The following is a 15,158-nucleotide window of genomic DNA, read 5'->3' on the forward strand; positions in this document are numbered from 1 at the left end:
GTGTTAACACTTGGAGGAGACGGTTCTGCCGTTTTCTCCTTATTTTAGAGTTTTAATGAGGAGGCAGAGCATCAGATTCTCAAGTTTTATTAGATTTTACAGTGATGCACATGGAAATTTTTCTGGAGAAAGCATCTACATCAGGTGTGAGTTGCATAAAAAGCCATGTCTTAGATTATTTAATCAGTTTCATATACTTTCATTCTGTTGATATGTTGAAACTTCTATTCACGTTTTTCCTCATTTTTTTGAGAAATTTTAGTTGAGGTGAATCATTGTGCATAAATGGTAAAAGTAGAAAAAACTGTTAAAGATAAATGGCTAATAGAACAGTGAACAATATTACTCAGGTTATCTTTATCAGTTAAAATTTATTTAATATTGTATTTCTATTTAGGAATGGTGTATAATATATAACATATTAAACAGCATTCAAACTGTATATTTTTTAAAACTTTACTGCCATGAGCAGTCATTCATTTTCATATTAGTTGCTGCTGTTGAACAAAGATCGTTATGGAGTTGATAAATGTAACTGGGTGTAGCATTAATGGCACAAATAAGTCTTGATGTGCTTTGCAAAATAATATACAGTTCCTTGAAAAATAAGAGACCACTTTAAATGTCTCTTATTTACTTTTTATAGGTATATGTTTGAGTAAAGTGAACATTGTTGTTTTATTCTAAGAATTACTGACATGTTTCTGAAATTCCAAACAAAAAAATTAATATTTGTTTGGATGAAATGGGAAACTGTTAAAATAATGAAGAAATTGGAGCGCTTTCAGACCTCAGATAATGCAAAGAAAACAAGTTTATCTTAATTTTGAAAAAAACAATACTAATGTTTTAACTCATGAAGAGTTCAGAAATCAATATTTGGTGGAATAATCAGGAGGTTTTCAATGGGGGTCAGTGCAGTGCATTATTATTAAAGAGTGGGCTCTTTATTTCTTTTCAGATCTGTATATTATCTACATATGTTCACTGCAGCAAGTTAAGACTCTGCTGCTCCAGAGGATTCAGGTTTTCCCTCAGACTGAGTTCAGACAACAAAACTTTTTTTGGGTTGAACATTCAAAATTTGATCTGTTCAGATATGATTAGATTGTCCAGGATCAAATTTAATAGCTTGAGGATTTGAGTAAAATTTACACCTCAGTTGGGAAATGGTTCCCGTTTTCATCCTTGAATAGGCCAAAACTGCCCAAAGTATGCCCTCCAATTACACTTTCCTAATAAAATTGAAGATAACATTAAGTAGATGATTAGTTTTTAGTCGAGGGAAGTAAAGTATTTCCTTAGATATTTACTGGATAACAGAAGGAGTTGGGATAACTTCTCAATCCCTGCAGAAGCATTTTTCTCCCTGAACAGTCCGATGGTTTGTCAGCTAGAGTTAATGAAAGACACCTGAGGGGTTTCACTGTTATTGAACAGGAAGCTCTGCTTCCACCTAAGCTGCGCACATAAAAGCTTCTCAGAATGCCCTAATGAAGAGAAATTAAACCGAGGGAGGAAAAGACTGGAAAACAGTTTAGTCACACTGGAAAAAAACACTTTTCTGGTGTTTTCTCATAAACAAACCTCCTGCTGGAAACATTGTGTCGGTTTCCATCCCACAGCACTGACTCGTGGCTCCTCATTGTTTGTTTAAGTAATCACTGTTCCCAATTATAATGTCTTATCTTAAACCCTCAACAGTCGAACAGCGAATTTGAACTTTTGTTACACTGTGTTGCATCACAACTCAACGGCTTGAAGTTTTGACAGTCCCATGAGTCTGAGGTTCAGTTTTGTTTTTCTTTGCAGCAAAATCGCGTAGTGGGGGCGATGCAGCTGTACTCGGTTGACAGGAAAGTCTCCCAGCCCATTGAGGGCCACGCCGCTGCCTTCGGGGAGTTCAAAGTGGAAGGAAATGCCAAACCTTCCACGTTGTTCTGCTTTGCTGTGCGCTCACAGGCGGGAGGAAAGGTGAAGGTTTATTAACGAGTTTCTTTTACGTCCTACTTGCTGTGCTTATTTTATTTATGCATGATGACTTTCTCCTCAAAGTTGCATATCATTGAAGTTGGTCAGCCCGCTGCAGGAAACCAGCCATTTGCTAAGAAAGCAGTGGATGTGTTTTTCCCTCCAGAGGCCCAGACAGACTTCCCTGTAGCTATGCAGGTAAGTGAACGGCAGCTACTTATTCAACTCCTGAGAGTTTTAGGTGACTGGTGAATTCTTAAAATCTCTTTTTACTCTTTTGTTGTAGATTGGGAACAAGCATGGTGTGATATATTTGATCACAAAATATGGTTACATTCACCTGTACGACCTGGAATCTGGAGTGTGTATATACATGAACCGCATCAGTGCAGAGACTATCTTTGTTACGGCCCCTCATGAGGCCACCTCAGGGATCATCGGCGTTAATAAGAAGGGACAGGTGAGGAAAAAAACTGAAGAGTCTTAATACAAAGCTTCTGTTACTTAGGAAGTATCAGTTTTACTTATTTTGCTAAAAAAAAAAAATCATCAAAGGGTTTATATTATTTTTATAGCTTTTTCAAGATTTATGTTGTCTGGCTCTAAAATGTATCTTAAAGGTGACCTGTTATGCCTCTTTGAGCAGCTTAGGGTCTGTGGTCTATGCAAAGCATGTTTATTACATTTTAGGCACAAAATCATTGTTAGTCAGATTTTAGTTTGCTCAGTTCTGCCTATTTTGAGCTCCTTTCAAAAAGAGCTGTTTCACTTTAAATCCAAATAAACAGCTGGTGGCCACGCCCCCCAACTCAATGTTTACACTCACACATGAAAATGTCTGAAAACAGATGCACAGTTTTACATCCATACATCTTTTAAAAGCATTAGTAGAGCCTACTGCACAACAAAACACTTGTCATTTCCAGCAGCCATTGTATAACACATACATTAAAACCAGCTGATCAAACCTGCTGGAGTTCTTTTGGTTGCTAAGTAATGGGCTTAGCTTCAGTTTGGTTGCTAGGTAACTGGTTGTGCTTTGCGGAAGTTGTTAGGTGAGGGCCAGTACCCCCTAATTTGTAATGTTACATTCTGTGGGTTTTTGAAACGGCTCTTTTTCCAGACACCAGAAAACATAAACTTATTGCCAAAAATTGGCTGAATGTTTTTTGTTGTTGTTGTTGTTGGGCTTGATAGTAGAGATCCAAATTGAAGTCCAGAAACGTGCAAAATGTGAATTTGGCTTAAATGTACATTGAAAGATTTACCTTCTAATTTTTTTTCTGTTTCTAATTTATTGAGTTTTATTGACATACTGCAACTGCCTTTACTACACGTCACAGGTCTTGTCAGTGTGTGTTGAAGAAGAAAACATCGTCAACTATGCCACAAACGTTCTGCAGAACCCTGATCTGGCCCTGAGGATGGCCGTGAGGTCTAATCTTGTTGGGGCTGAGGAGCTTTTTGCCAGAAAGTTTAATACTCTGTTTGCCCAGGGAAGTTACTCAGAGGCTGCAAAGGTTGCTGCATCTGCACCCAAGGTACGTCAGACTCTGCAGTTAAGTGTAGCGCTTGCATTTTCTTCTCTTACCAGGTGCATTTCGGTAATGAATAGATTCTTCATCTATCTAAAATTAAGGCATTAAAATGTCTTAAATTAATAAAAAAATACGTTTACTTTAAATACATTAATCACAGGTCTTAAATTTTGTCTATTTATTCTCGTATATTCTATGTATTATTTTTCTTGAATTCCATTCATGATGGCCTTTAAAAGGTCTTAAATCTTGAGTTCATTTTACCTTAAAGAACACAATATGAATAAATTAGTTAATTTGATTAGCAGACTGTCATATCTACAATGATTCAGAGTTTCAAAGAATAAAATAGTTTTCTTGTGAGTTTTACTGAACCACCATGAAATTTGTCTAAAGATTCAGTAGAAATTTTCAGTTTTCCCTCCTCCAGTAATTCCTCCATTGTTTGATGTGTTCTGACCTGCAGGGTATCCTCCGAACGGCAGAAACCATTCGCAAGTTCCAGAGTGTCCCAGCCCAGCCGGGTCAGGCCTCACCGCTGCTCCAGTACTTCGGGATTCTTTTGGACCAGGGCCAGCTCAACAAGTTTGAGTCTCTGGAGCTGTGCAGGCCCGTCCTGCAGCAGGGCCGCAAGCAGCTCCTGGAGAAATGGCTGAAGGAGGACAAGGTAGGAGCTGGTGAAAGTTTTCTGCTCCTCTGTTATGCGACTGTCATAATTAGTAAATGCGACTGTGTGCTCTGCAGCTGGAGTGTTCAGAGGAACTGGGCGATCTGGTAAAGGCCTCGGACCCAACGCTAGCTCTTAGTGTTTATCTCAGAGCAAATGTCCCCAACAAAGTCATTCAGTGCTTTGCAGAAACAGGACAGTTCCAGAAGATAGTGCTGTATGCCAAAAAGGTAACCAGATCTCCACTTTACTTTCTCATAATATATTATCATCATCTTTGGTTTTGTCCACCTTCAATATGAATGTATTTAAAAAGGTGCGAACAGATTCACATACATCATTGTTCCTGTGCCTCTGTAGGTGGGCTACACCCCAGACTGGGTGTTTTTGCTGAGGAACGTAATGCGAGTCAACCCAGACCAAGGACTGCAGTTTGCCCAAATGCTTGTCCAAGACGAGGAGCCGCTGGCCAACATCAACCAGGTAATATGAGCAGCATCAGATGCAGTCCTTGATAGTGTGATTTATTATTTGTTTTTTTGAGTATTTTCCAGGTTCAGATTAGTATGAAAATGGGACAAATTAAAGAAAAGTAAAAATGTCTGTTTTTCTTACGTCATTGTCAAAACGTTGAATTATCCCTCTGTCCATCTTTCCTTGTCTACTTCTTCTGTCTTTCCCATCCTTCATCTGTTTCCTTCTTCTTCTCCACCCTTTATGTTCTCCTTGTCTCTTTTTAGGTTTCTTTCCATGTTTCTCCTCTTCTTTCTTTCTAAATTTCTTTTTCTTTTTTATCTTGGTTCTTTTCATGTTTTATTTCTGTCCTTGTTTCCTTCTGGTCTAACTCCATCTGCAGTAAATTCACAGTATTTACTCTTTGGACCGTCAGCTATGATGATTAAAGTGTAGAAGAATGTGGCATAAAAACTATATTGCAAAGTTTAAAAGAAAATGACGTATCTGATTCGATGGCACACATCAACTGGAAAGGTGTCTTGGATGGGAGTCGGTCTGTGTCTGTGTTGTTCCAGATGTTCTAGCAACGCCAAGAATCCACTGAGTCAGTGACTCCCTCCTTCCTTTAAAGCCACATCCTTTCTCTTGCTTTGAATTACAAGTTAAGCAGAAAATTGAAGGAGCAGAAACATCTGGCTGGTGTTTAATAACCTGTGACTTTTACATTAGCTGAAATGATGCTTTGCAGCACAATTTAAAGTCTTTAATATTCCTAACTTTTGTGCATGCTGTTTTTTTTTTTTTTGGTAGATTGTTGATGTTTTCATGGAGGGCAGCCTGATTCAGCAGTGTACTTCCTTCCTGCTGGATGCTCTGAAGAACAACCGTCCAGCTGAAGGACACTTACAGACACGTCTGCTTGAGATGAACCTGATACACGCTCCCCAGGTGAGCCGTTTTACCAGCTCCTTTTTCCTAACTGGAGAAATTGATGGCTACATCTAGTCGTTAGCCACCATTGATGTTGTATCCACAACGAGTAAGAATGTCAACTGTGCGGATGTGGAGCATATTGCATAAACAGAGACATGCAGCCAGGAACATGTAGTTCAGTGGCCACTTCTTTCCAAAAATGTCTGCGACGCCTGTTGATCAATTAGAGAAGAGAAAAATAATTCAAATTAGAAAATAACTGCCATGATTTAAAAAAAAAAGGATATCCTAATCCACATATCAATCAGTTTCATTTTTGTTGACACCAATTGATTATGTTCTGTTTCATTATTGTTTTGAATGTGTTCCTCCATATTTGTTTTCTTGTTTTGCTGTTTGTTTGGCTATTTTATTTTTATTACTCGTTCTATTATCTGGTTAATTATTTTATAGATTAATATCCCTTCTTGCTTTTTGTCACTTTATAATGTTTATTGTATACATTATTGGTGAATTGGTGAATAAGAGATAAAAAACAGTGGCAGAGTAAAACTAGAGTTGGGTTTTAGTCATAATTGCTGTCTTAACTTTCCCTAAACCAAAGTATTTTATAGTTTCTTCCAAACTTATTCACTCCTAATGTAAACTCTACCTTACAACTACAAACGACCACACATTTCATTAGGATTTCACATAATAAACAAACCAAAAATGACTGCACATAACTAAACTATAAGGAAAAGCATAAATGGATCCTCAGTGGTTTTTACCAATAAAAATCTGGATGCTTTGATCTGCATGTGGTGGTGAGTTTAGGGTTGTTTTCCTGTTGGAAGAACAATCTCATTTTGAAAGTCATATGGTTTTTCTTCCTTTTTATAATTAAACACTTTTTAAAGGGGGGGGGGGGAGGGTTATGTAAAATCAAATTTTTTGAGCTTTATATCTTAGATGCTACTTCTCAGCCCAACGCTGGTAAGAACGGTTGTAAACAGCATCATGGAGAAACGTTGTGATGACTTGCTGAAGTGTTGGAAAGAGCAGGAGCTTCTTAAAGAGACAGAGGCCCAATTTCAAGGTGTTATATTGCAAAGTCAAATTTCTTTTAATTTATGTTTGATATATACAGCATTTTTATAAGAACTGAAGGTAACATAGTTACTTGATTGTGGTATAAAATGGCAATATGTGCCTGAAAAATGCATAATAACGCCACTTTAATACCCAGGATCTGTATAAACATAGAAGTTGTGGAAAATGTAAAGGGTTAAACAGGAGAGTAATAAAGTAGAAAGTTTTGACCCTGTAATGAACTCACTCATCCACTGCTGTAGATTCTCACTTTGATGTGAAAAGTCGCTCTTAATATGATGTGTGTTGATGTGTGTAATGAACATTTTCAGGTAGCAGATGCCATCCTGGGGAACCAGATGTTCACACACTATGACCGGGCCCACGTCGCTCAGCTGTGTGAGAAGGCAGGGCTGCTGCAGAGAGCACTCGAACACTACACCGACCTGTACGACATCAAACGAGCCGTGGTGCACACACATCTGCTCAACCCTGAGGTACGCCTACAGCAGAGCAGCCAGTCCTGTGAACACAGCGCCGTTGGGAGACATTTGGTTTCATAAGAATGCCTTTAATCTCTTCCTCTGCATTTAGGTTTCTTTGCTTTTTCATTTTTCTACCGTTTAGTGGCTGGTGAACTTTTTCGGCTCCTTGTCAGTCGACGACTCTTTGGAGTGTTTGAGGGCCATGTTGTCGGCCAACATCAGGCAGAACCTGCAGCTGTGTGTGCAGGTAGCATCAAAGTATCATGAGCAGCTGGGAACTCAGGCGCTAGTGGAGCTCTTCGAGTCCTTCAAGAGTTATGAAGGTAGGCATTTTCTCTTAATTCATTTAAAAATGATAAAAACTTGTTAAAGGCGGCCTATGATGCAAAATTCATTTTTAACGGTTTTGCACTTCGATTTGGGTTTCAACTGCTTCAAAAATCAGCCCAAGCTCTTAGAAAAAACAAACATAACACCCAGTCGTTTTTTGGTGTCTGTTTGAATGTAACAAATCAGAAGGCACTGCCCCGTTACCTAGCAACCCCAGCAAAGCCCAGCCCGTTACCTAGCAACTTGAGCTGAGCCCCAGGACGTTTGGTCAGCTGGATTTTACCGTTGTATGAACTTCTGCTTTTCAAAGATGTTTGGTTGTGTCATTGTGCGTCTGTTTGCAGCGTGAATGTTGAGTTTAGGGGTGTGACCAGCAGCAGCTTATTTGGATTTAAAGTGACAAGAAGCCCTAAAACGGCTCATTCTGACAGCCACTCAAAATAGAGTGAACTGAAATATTATTTAAGATATTAGTTCACTGTGCTATAAGTTAATTTTACTTTGTACAAAAATGTAACAAACATATTTCATTTAGCCCATAGACCTACCTTAATCTGTTCAAGGAAACATAATAGGTCACCTTTAAATGACAATTATTTTCTTACTTGATTTAAAAATGTTCCTGTCTTTTCTTTTAAGGTCTGTTTTACTTCCTTGGCTCCATCGTGAATTTCAGCCAGGAACCCGACGTTCACTTTAAATACATCCAGGCTGCTTGTAAGACAGGTCAGATCAAAGAAGTGGAGAGAATATGTAGAGAGAGCAACTGCTACGACCCAGAGAGGGTTAAAAACTTCCTAAAGGTAAAACCACTTCTTCATTAAGTGTAATTTCTTCTGCAGAGATAATTGAATATTATTCTCATTTTGCCGCTGTTTACAGGAGGCGAAGTTAACAGACCAGCTTCCCCTCATCATCGTGTGCGATCGCTTTGACTTCGTCCATGATCTGGTGCTCTACCTGTACCGCAACAATCTGCAGAAATACATCGAAATCTATGTTCAGAAAGTAAGATCAATACCAAAGCTGGGATTTCTTCCACCATGGCTTCCTAACTAATCATTTTCTGTAAATGTTGCTGGTTTATTTTGGATTTGCTCGTTGCATTCTCAGGTGAATCCCAGTCGGTTACCCGTGGTGATCGGTGGGTTGTTGGATGTGGACTGTTCAGAGGATGTCATCAAGAACCTGATCATGGTGGTCAGAGGACAGTTTTCCACCGATGAGCTGGTGGACGAGGTGGAAAAGAGGAACAGGTGAGCCCAGATTAGGCTTGGATCCATGAGTTATTGTCATTGCAAAAACCAGTTTCCTCTCTTTGTTCCATCCTTTCTTTTTCCCAGTTTCTTCCTGTCTTCTTAACTTCCTGCCATTGTTTTTTTCCCCCATTCTTGTTTCCTGACTTGATTTAAACCCTTTTCCTTCATTTTTGCTTTCCATAGATTTTCTGTAGTTCACTGATTCGTTCCTTCTTTTCTTCCTTCTTTCCGTAATTTGTTTGTACATTAATTTCTTCCTCCCTTCCGTTGTTCATTCCTTTCTTTCCATAATTTGATTGTTTATTTGTTATTTCCTTTCTTTATTTGTTTCTTCCTTCCTTCAATTGTTCCTTCTTTCTTTCCATAATTTGTTCATTCCTTCTTTTTTCACTGCTTCCTTTGTTTGTTCATTCATTTCTTCCTTCCTTCTTTCCATAATTCATTCCTTTGTTTCTACCTTCCTTCTTCCATGTATATGAAATTTATTAAAAAAATGCCTTTTTTTGTCAAGCTTTTGAATTTTTCTGTTACAGTAAGAGAAGATATTTTACATAAGTCAGTTTTTTTTGGTACCTTTTCAGGTTGAAGCTTCTGTTGCCATGGCTGGAGTCGCGTATTCACGAGGGATGTGAGGAACCAGCTACCCACAATGCACTGGCCAAGATCTACATTGACAGCAACAACACGCCGGAGCGCTTCCTGAAGGAGAACCCGTTCTACGACAGCGCCGTGGTCGGCCGCTACTGCGAGAAGAGAGACCCCCACCTGGCCTGCGTGGCGTATGAGAGGGGCCAGTGCGACCTGGACCTCATCAAAGTGTGTAGATCCCATCACACTGACCGCAGAAGATTTTGAATGCACAGACATGTTTAACTTCCTGCTATGTCTATTTTTTATTTTTTTTTAATCTCTCAGGTTTGCAATGAAAATTCATTATTTAAGAGTGAAGCTCGGTATCTTGTACGACGAAAAGATCCGGAGCTCTGGGCCAAAGTGTTGGAGGAAGACAACCCGTTCAGAAGACAACTCATCGATCAGGTTGGCTTCATTCCACTTCAGTCTGGCTGTGACCAGAAATTTCTTCATTTTTTAATTAATATTTTTACACTATTTCCACTCTCAGGTGGTGCAGACGGCTCTGTCGGAGACCCAGGACCCAGAGGAGGTGTCGGTCACAGTCAAGGCCTTTATGACTGCAGACCTACCAAACGAGCTGATTGAGTTGCTGGAGAAGATCGTTCTCGATAACTCTGTCTTCAGTGAACACAGGTACTTTGGGCACATCTTCTTTGTAAATCTGCAGTGCAGGTTTTATTTTTTAAACTTTTTCCATTTTTTCTCCAGAAACCTCCAGAATCTGCTGATTTTAACGGCCATCAAGGCCGACCGCACTCGTGTGATGGAGTACATCAACAGGCTAGATAACTATGACGCTCCTGACATCGCCAACATTGCTATCAGCAATGAGCTCTTTGAAGAGGGGTTTGCCATTTTCAAGAAGTTTGATGTCAACACCTCAGCCATTCAGGTAAAAATAAAATTATAGATTGATAGTCATGATTGCAGAAAGAGTATTGGTTTATTTGGAGCAGCAAATTCGTAATAAGCCAAAAGTTCGTTTGATGTTGTTGGCCAGGACTCCCAGGTTTGAGGCAAATCTCTGGTTTTTGCAAAGATTTGACTTAATTTCTAGTAATTAACAGTTACAAGAAGAAAAAAGGAATCACTTTTAATACGTTTAGATTTTATGCCATAAGTAGGACTTTATTCAGAGCAGAAGTGAAAAAAAGACAAAACCTTTACAGCACCACGGTTAACCTCTCTGTAGGATCTTATATCAGCCATTACTGCGCCTAACCAGTGTCTGTGTTTATCCTTTCCTAACTCTTAGATTGACAGGATAGAAACAGAGCATTTTGCTGTTTTCCTTTCAGCCTTCCTGTTATCTATTTTAAGCTTTGCTCTCTCTGCGTTCTCAAATGTCTTCACATAGTTTAGAAAATAAAATTGTCCTTATAAATATCTTCATACATCTCTGTTCTTCCTTTGGCTTAATATTTAAGCCACCTCACTAATACTGAGAATAACTAGTATTAGTAATTTAAGCCTTCTTCTAGTAACAACTTCCTCTCTGAAGAGTGTTATTTTTTAGATTGAAGAAATGCAATCTATTGATGCATTTCTACTGCTAAGTTTCCCCCCAATTCTTGCCTTTTTTGATTTTTGTAGGTTTTGATTGAGCACATAGGGAACTTGGACCGGGCCTATGAGTTTGCAGAGCGCTGTAACGAGCCTGCAGTGTGGAGTCAGTTAGCCAGAGCTCAGCTGCACAGGGACCTGGTCAAGGAGGCCATCGACTCCTACATCAAAGCCGTGGATCCATCAGCGTACATGGAGGTGGTCAATGCAGCCAGCAAGAACGGTAAGCGTCTCTGTTGTAAGATATCTTGGCTGCATTGGTGTGTTTCATGTGAGTTTCTTGGTGTGTGTCTTTGCTGCAGACAACTGGGAGGATTTGGTGAAGTTCCTGCAGATGGCTCGTAAGAAGGCCAGAGAGTCGTATGTAGAGACGGAGCTGATTTTTGCTCTGGCTAAAACAAACCGCCTGGCTGAGCTGGAAGAATTTGTCAGTGGGCCCAATAATGCTCACATTCAGCAGGTAAAAACAACAATAATTTCACATGTAAAGGCTTTAGATAGTTTTTAAACCTTAAATGTTTTGGGTTAACTTAAAGTAAGAGCCTAGGTTTCAGAACGGTTATTAAGGACTGCTGTAAAGGTCTGTAATGCTTTCTTGAACAAGTTAGGATAGGTTTATGGACTACACAAAACATGTTTGATACATTTTTGGTACAAACTCATTCTTAGATAATGAGTTTATCTAAGATTTTATAATTTATAAAGTACATTTATAGTTTGGTTATTTCTGTCTGCCAGAGCTCCTTTCAGAATTACCTGTATTAAGGCTTCTTGTCACTTTAAATCTCACTAAGCTGCTGTTGGTCACACTCCTTAACTCAATGCTTACACATGCACATGAAAATGACTGCAAACAGATATACAAATATACAAAAATACAAAAAATATACAAAATGTGAATTTTGCATAATGGGTCCCCTTTAACAGGGTTACTTTTTCCACCAAAATGTGAAAAATTCTTGCTGTAAATCTGATCATTCATTTTCAGGTGGGAGACAGATGTTACGAGGAGGGAATGTACGAAGCGGCCAAACTTTTGTTCAACAACGTGTCCAACTTTGCCCGACTTGCGTCTACATTAGTCCACCTTGGGGAGTACCAGGCGGCCGTGGACAGCGCCAGGAAAGCAAACAGCACTCGGACGTGGAAGGAGGTAAAAGACGCACAAATATCTTCGTTTCACTTTGCAAAACATGAAATTAAGAAATATACAAAGGCAAGAAGGGAAAAATAAAACGGAACTGTGGGATTGAAAAAAATAACACCTTTAAAGCCAAACTATATCGATGTTGTCCTATTCTTTGGAGCAGAAGTATTAACGTTAATTTTCTCCTTTGGCTTCATAAACCATGATGCAGCAGATGTGTTTGATTTTACATTTCTTTATCTCTTAAATTAAAATTTAGGTTTTATGTTTTGCTAAATATTCTGGAACTGAGCATGCTTCGGGTCTACATATTAAACCTCAACTAAAGATGAAACAAAGTGTCCAGTTTGCACACCTGTTCCGAAAGTATACATGCATGGGTATTCATAGTTTAATTGTTGAATGCAGAATAACCTTTCAAATAGATAAATAGAATTACCAACAAAAGAAGTTTGTTGGTAATTCTGTTATTTTGTTGTGTTGACAAATAAGTTTTCGTTCAGTTTGCTGCCTGTTCTGATTATGTTCTGTCTCCTTTGTTAGTGCAATTTGCTTAGCAAGAACAAAACAGAACACAATTATGGAAAGCTCTACAGACACAAAATAAAAGGCACATTTAGGTTTTTTTCTTCCTTAATAAAATCTTGGCATTTACTTTCTCTGAACTCGACAGGTTTGCTTTGCGTGCGTCGACGGCGAGGAGTTCCGGTTGGCGCAGATCTGCGGCCTTCACATTGTGATCCACGCCGACGAGCTGGAGGACCTGATCAGCTACTACCAGGACCGCGGGTACTTTGAGGACCTCATCGCTCTGCTGGAGGCCGCGCTGGGCCTGGAGCGCGCCCACATGGGGATGTTCACGGAGCTCGCCATCCTCTACTCCAAATTCAAACCTCAGAAAATGAGGGAACATCTGGAGCTCTTCTGGTCACGAGTCAACATCCCAAAGGTCGGTTTTCTCCCTGTCTTGGTGTGTGCGTGGGTGTGTTTGTTTCATGCTTTTTCTGTGTGGAAATATCAGATTTATGAATGTTCTCTCTCTGCAAAACAGACTTTAATTAACACCATCTGAATAATTGGTGTTCCTTGGTCTCCTTTTTGTGGTTTACTAAATTTGTTCTGATATATTTCATCATATTAATATTTTAATCAAAAGTTTTTTAAAGATTATTTTAACATAGGATTGTTTATAAATAGAAACAACTGCCAAAAAGCAGTTTTTCCAATCATTCTTGCAAGTATGCGATGCTAATTTGTCTTCCAGAAGGTAAACTTTAAATGTCACAAATGCCATATTCTTTTGGTTTCAGGTTCTTCGTGCAGCTGAACAATCTCATTTATGGGCAGAGCTGGTTTTCCTTTACGATAAATACGAGGAGTACGACAACGCTGTCATCACTATGATGAACCATGCAACAGATGCATGGAAAGAAGGCCTGTTCAAAGACATAATTGCCAAGGTAAACGCGTCATTTTAACTCAACTATTTATTTCTACAATTTTTACAACCAGGCTTCTACTGCTGCCACATTTCTAACAAGACATTAGGAATGTCTTGTTAAACATATATACATATTTAAATCGTCTACAGACATAGATAACATTACATAAAGTGACTGTCAAATAATATTGTCCTAAGAGAATAATAATTACTAACTAGATCTTCTACTTTATTGAAACCTTTTTAGTTTTGTTTCTATTTTCTTCAGTCTTTACCCCAAACTCTCTTAACTTCATATCGTCAGTCGGATTTGACTTGAACTTTTTTTTTTCAGCTTCTGCTGTTGTATAATTTACATTTATGTTATATTTCTGTATTTGCAGTTCCATGTTATATTACATTCGTTCCTTGTTCCTTTCAGGTTGCCAACGTGGAGTTATACTACAAATCTCTTTCTTTCTACCTGGAATACAAACCTCTGCTCATTAATGACCTGCTGACTATTTTGTCTCCCCGGTTGGATCACAACAGAGCCGTCAGCTTTTTCTCTAAGGTAACCTCATGTGAAGAAGGAAATCTTTACGCTGCGTGATCCCTTCCTTCATCTCTGTCCACTTTACTGCTATGATGCATTTTGCTTTTGCTTGACCAGATGAATCAGCTGAAGTTGGTCAAGCCGTACTTGAGGTCGGTCCAGAATCACAACAACAAGGCCGTCAATGAAGCGCTCAACAACTTGCTAACGGAGGAAGAAGACTACCAGGTTGGACGGTTTGGTTGGTTCTGCTGCCAGCTCGCTATTATTTAAATATTAATAGTTTATTTAAACAAAAGCTGAATCAGTGTCTTTCACAGTTGAAAAGTGATTATTTAAATTTCTAAAGTTGATATGATTCACGTTTCCATTGACTAGTTAAACTTTGTTAATATCGTAGTTCTTAACCCTGGGTTTTGTTCTGGTTGCTTTTCTCTGCAATGTGAGTTAAATTTGATTTGTCTGCAGAGCCTGAGAGCCTCCATCGATGCTTACGATAACTTTGACACCATCGACTTGGCTCAGAGGTTAGAGAAACATGAACTGATCGAGTTCAGGCGTATCGCTGCTTATCTGTACAAAAGAAACAACCGCTGGAGGCAGAGTGTGGAGCTCTGCAAGAAGGACAAGCTATACAAGGTAAACAAAACCCAAACATTTACCTCTACCAGATATGAATTGGAGATCAATTGGTCATCCTGTCACAATAACAGTATCGGTGTTTTCAAACACTTCTTTTTAAAATCCTTTCTTGGATGACAAATATTAATGGAAATGAATTGATAATGTCACAAATGTCATCATTTCAGTCAGAAGGTCGGATTTCTCTAAATCAAATTAGAATAAAAACCTGACTGAGAAAAATTTGTCATTTTTTGATTCAGTGATGCAAAATAATTCTAATTCAATTGAATAAACATAGATACTTATAAAAATATTTTTTGTAACCCAGTTAGTATCAATAAATGCTGTTTTTACATTTCAAAATATGATTGAATGACCTTGTTGTGCACCATTTATGAGGCTAGGTGCAAAAACGCTTTAAGCTTGGCAGTGTGGTGGCTAAGGCTGTAGAGCAGGGGTGTCAAACTCAATTTCACCGAGGGCCACTTCAGCATATTGGCCC

At 38.8% G+C, this 15,158-nt stretch overlaps 1 protein-coding gene across 1 annotated transcript in view; it reads left to right on the top strand.

The window, feature by feature from the left end:
- The window catches only part of LOC106938556 (clathrin heavy chain 1-like), a gene marked incomplete at its 3' end in the record, with an annotated part of 28,535 nt that extends 13,811 nt beyond the window's left edge, over nt 1-14,724 (top strand). Inside the window, exons 5-29 of the mRNA XM_015020650.1 lie at nt 1,813-1,974; nt 2,056-2,169; nt 2,258-2,431; nt 3,315-3,512; nt 3,976-4,176; nt 4,254-4,406; nt 4,537-4,659; nt 5,443-5,580; nt 6,969-7,133; nt 7,264-7,444; nt 8,091-8,254; nt 8,334-8,459; nt 8,565-8,707; nt 9,292-9,526; nt 9,626-9,748; nt 9,834-9,979; nt 10,055-10,238; nt 10,940-11,132; nt 11,212-11,369; nt 11,898-12,062; nt 12,730-13,005; nt 13,367-13,516; nt 13,919-14,050; nt 14,150-14,260; nt 14,501-14,724. Coding sequence (XP_014876136.1) covers nt 1,813-1,974; nt 2,056-2,169; nt 2,258-2,431; nt 3,315-3,512; nt 3,976-4,176; nt 4,254-4,406; nt 4,537-4,659; nt 5,443-5,580; nt 6,969-7,133; nt 7,264-7,444; nt 8,091-8,254; nt 8,334-8,459; nt 8,565-8,707; nt 9,292-9,526; nt 9,626-9,748; nt 9,834-9,979; nt 10,055-10,238; nt 10,940-11,132; nt 11,212-11,369; nt 11,898-12,062; nt 12,730-13,005; nt 13,367-13,516; nt 13,919-14,050; nt 14,150-14,260; nt 14,501-14,724 — 4,139 coding nt within the window. The remainder of the gene's footprint in view (nt 1-1,812; nt 1,975-2,055; nt 2,170-2,257; nt 2,432-3,314; nt 3,513-3,975; nt 4,177-4,253; nt 4,407-4,536; nt 4,660-5,442; nt 5,581-6,968; nt 7,134-7,263; nt 7,445-8,090; nt 8,255-8,333; nt 8,460-8,564; nt 8,708-9,291; nt 9,527-9,625; nt 9,749-9,833; nt 9,980-10,054; nt 10,239-10,939; nt 11,133-11,211; nt 11,370-11,897; nt 12,063-12,729; nt 13,006-13,366; nt 13,517-13,918; nt 14,051-14,149; nt 14,261-14,500) is intronic.
- Between the last annotated feature and the right edge of the window lie 434 nt (nt 14,725-15,158).

Source organism: Poecilia latipinna, unplaced genomic scaffold, assembly GCF_001443285.1.
Source record: "Poecilia latipinna isolate Pla-1442-1.1 unplaced genomic scaffold, P_latipinna-1.0 Scaffold2625, whole genome shotgun sequence".
Taxonomy (NCBI): domain Eukaryota; kingdom Metazoa; phylum Chordata; class Actinopteri; order Cyprinodontiformes; family Poeciliidae; genus Poecilia; species Poecilia latipinna.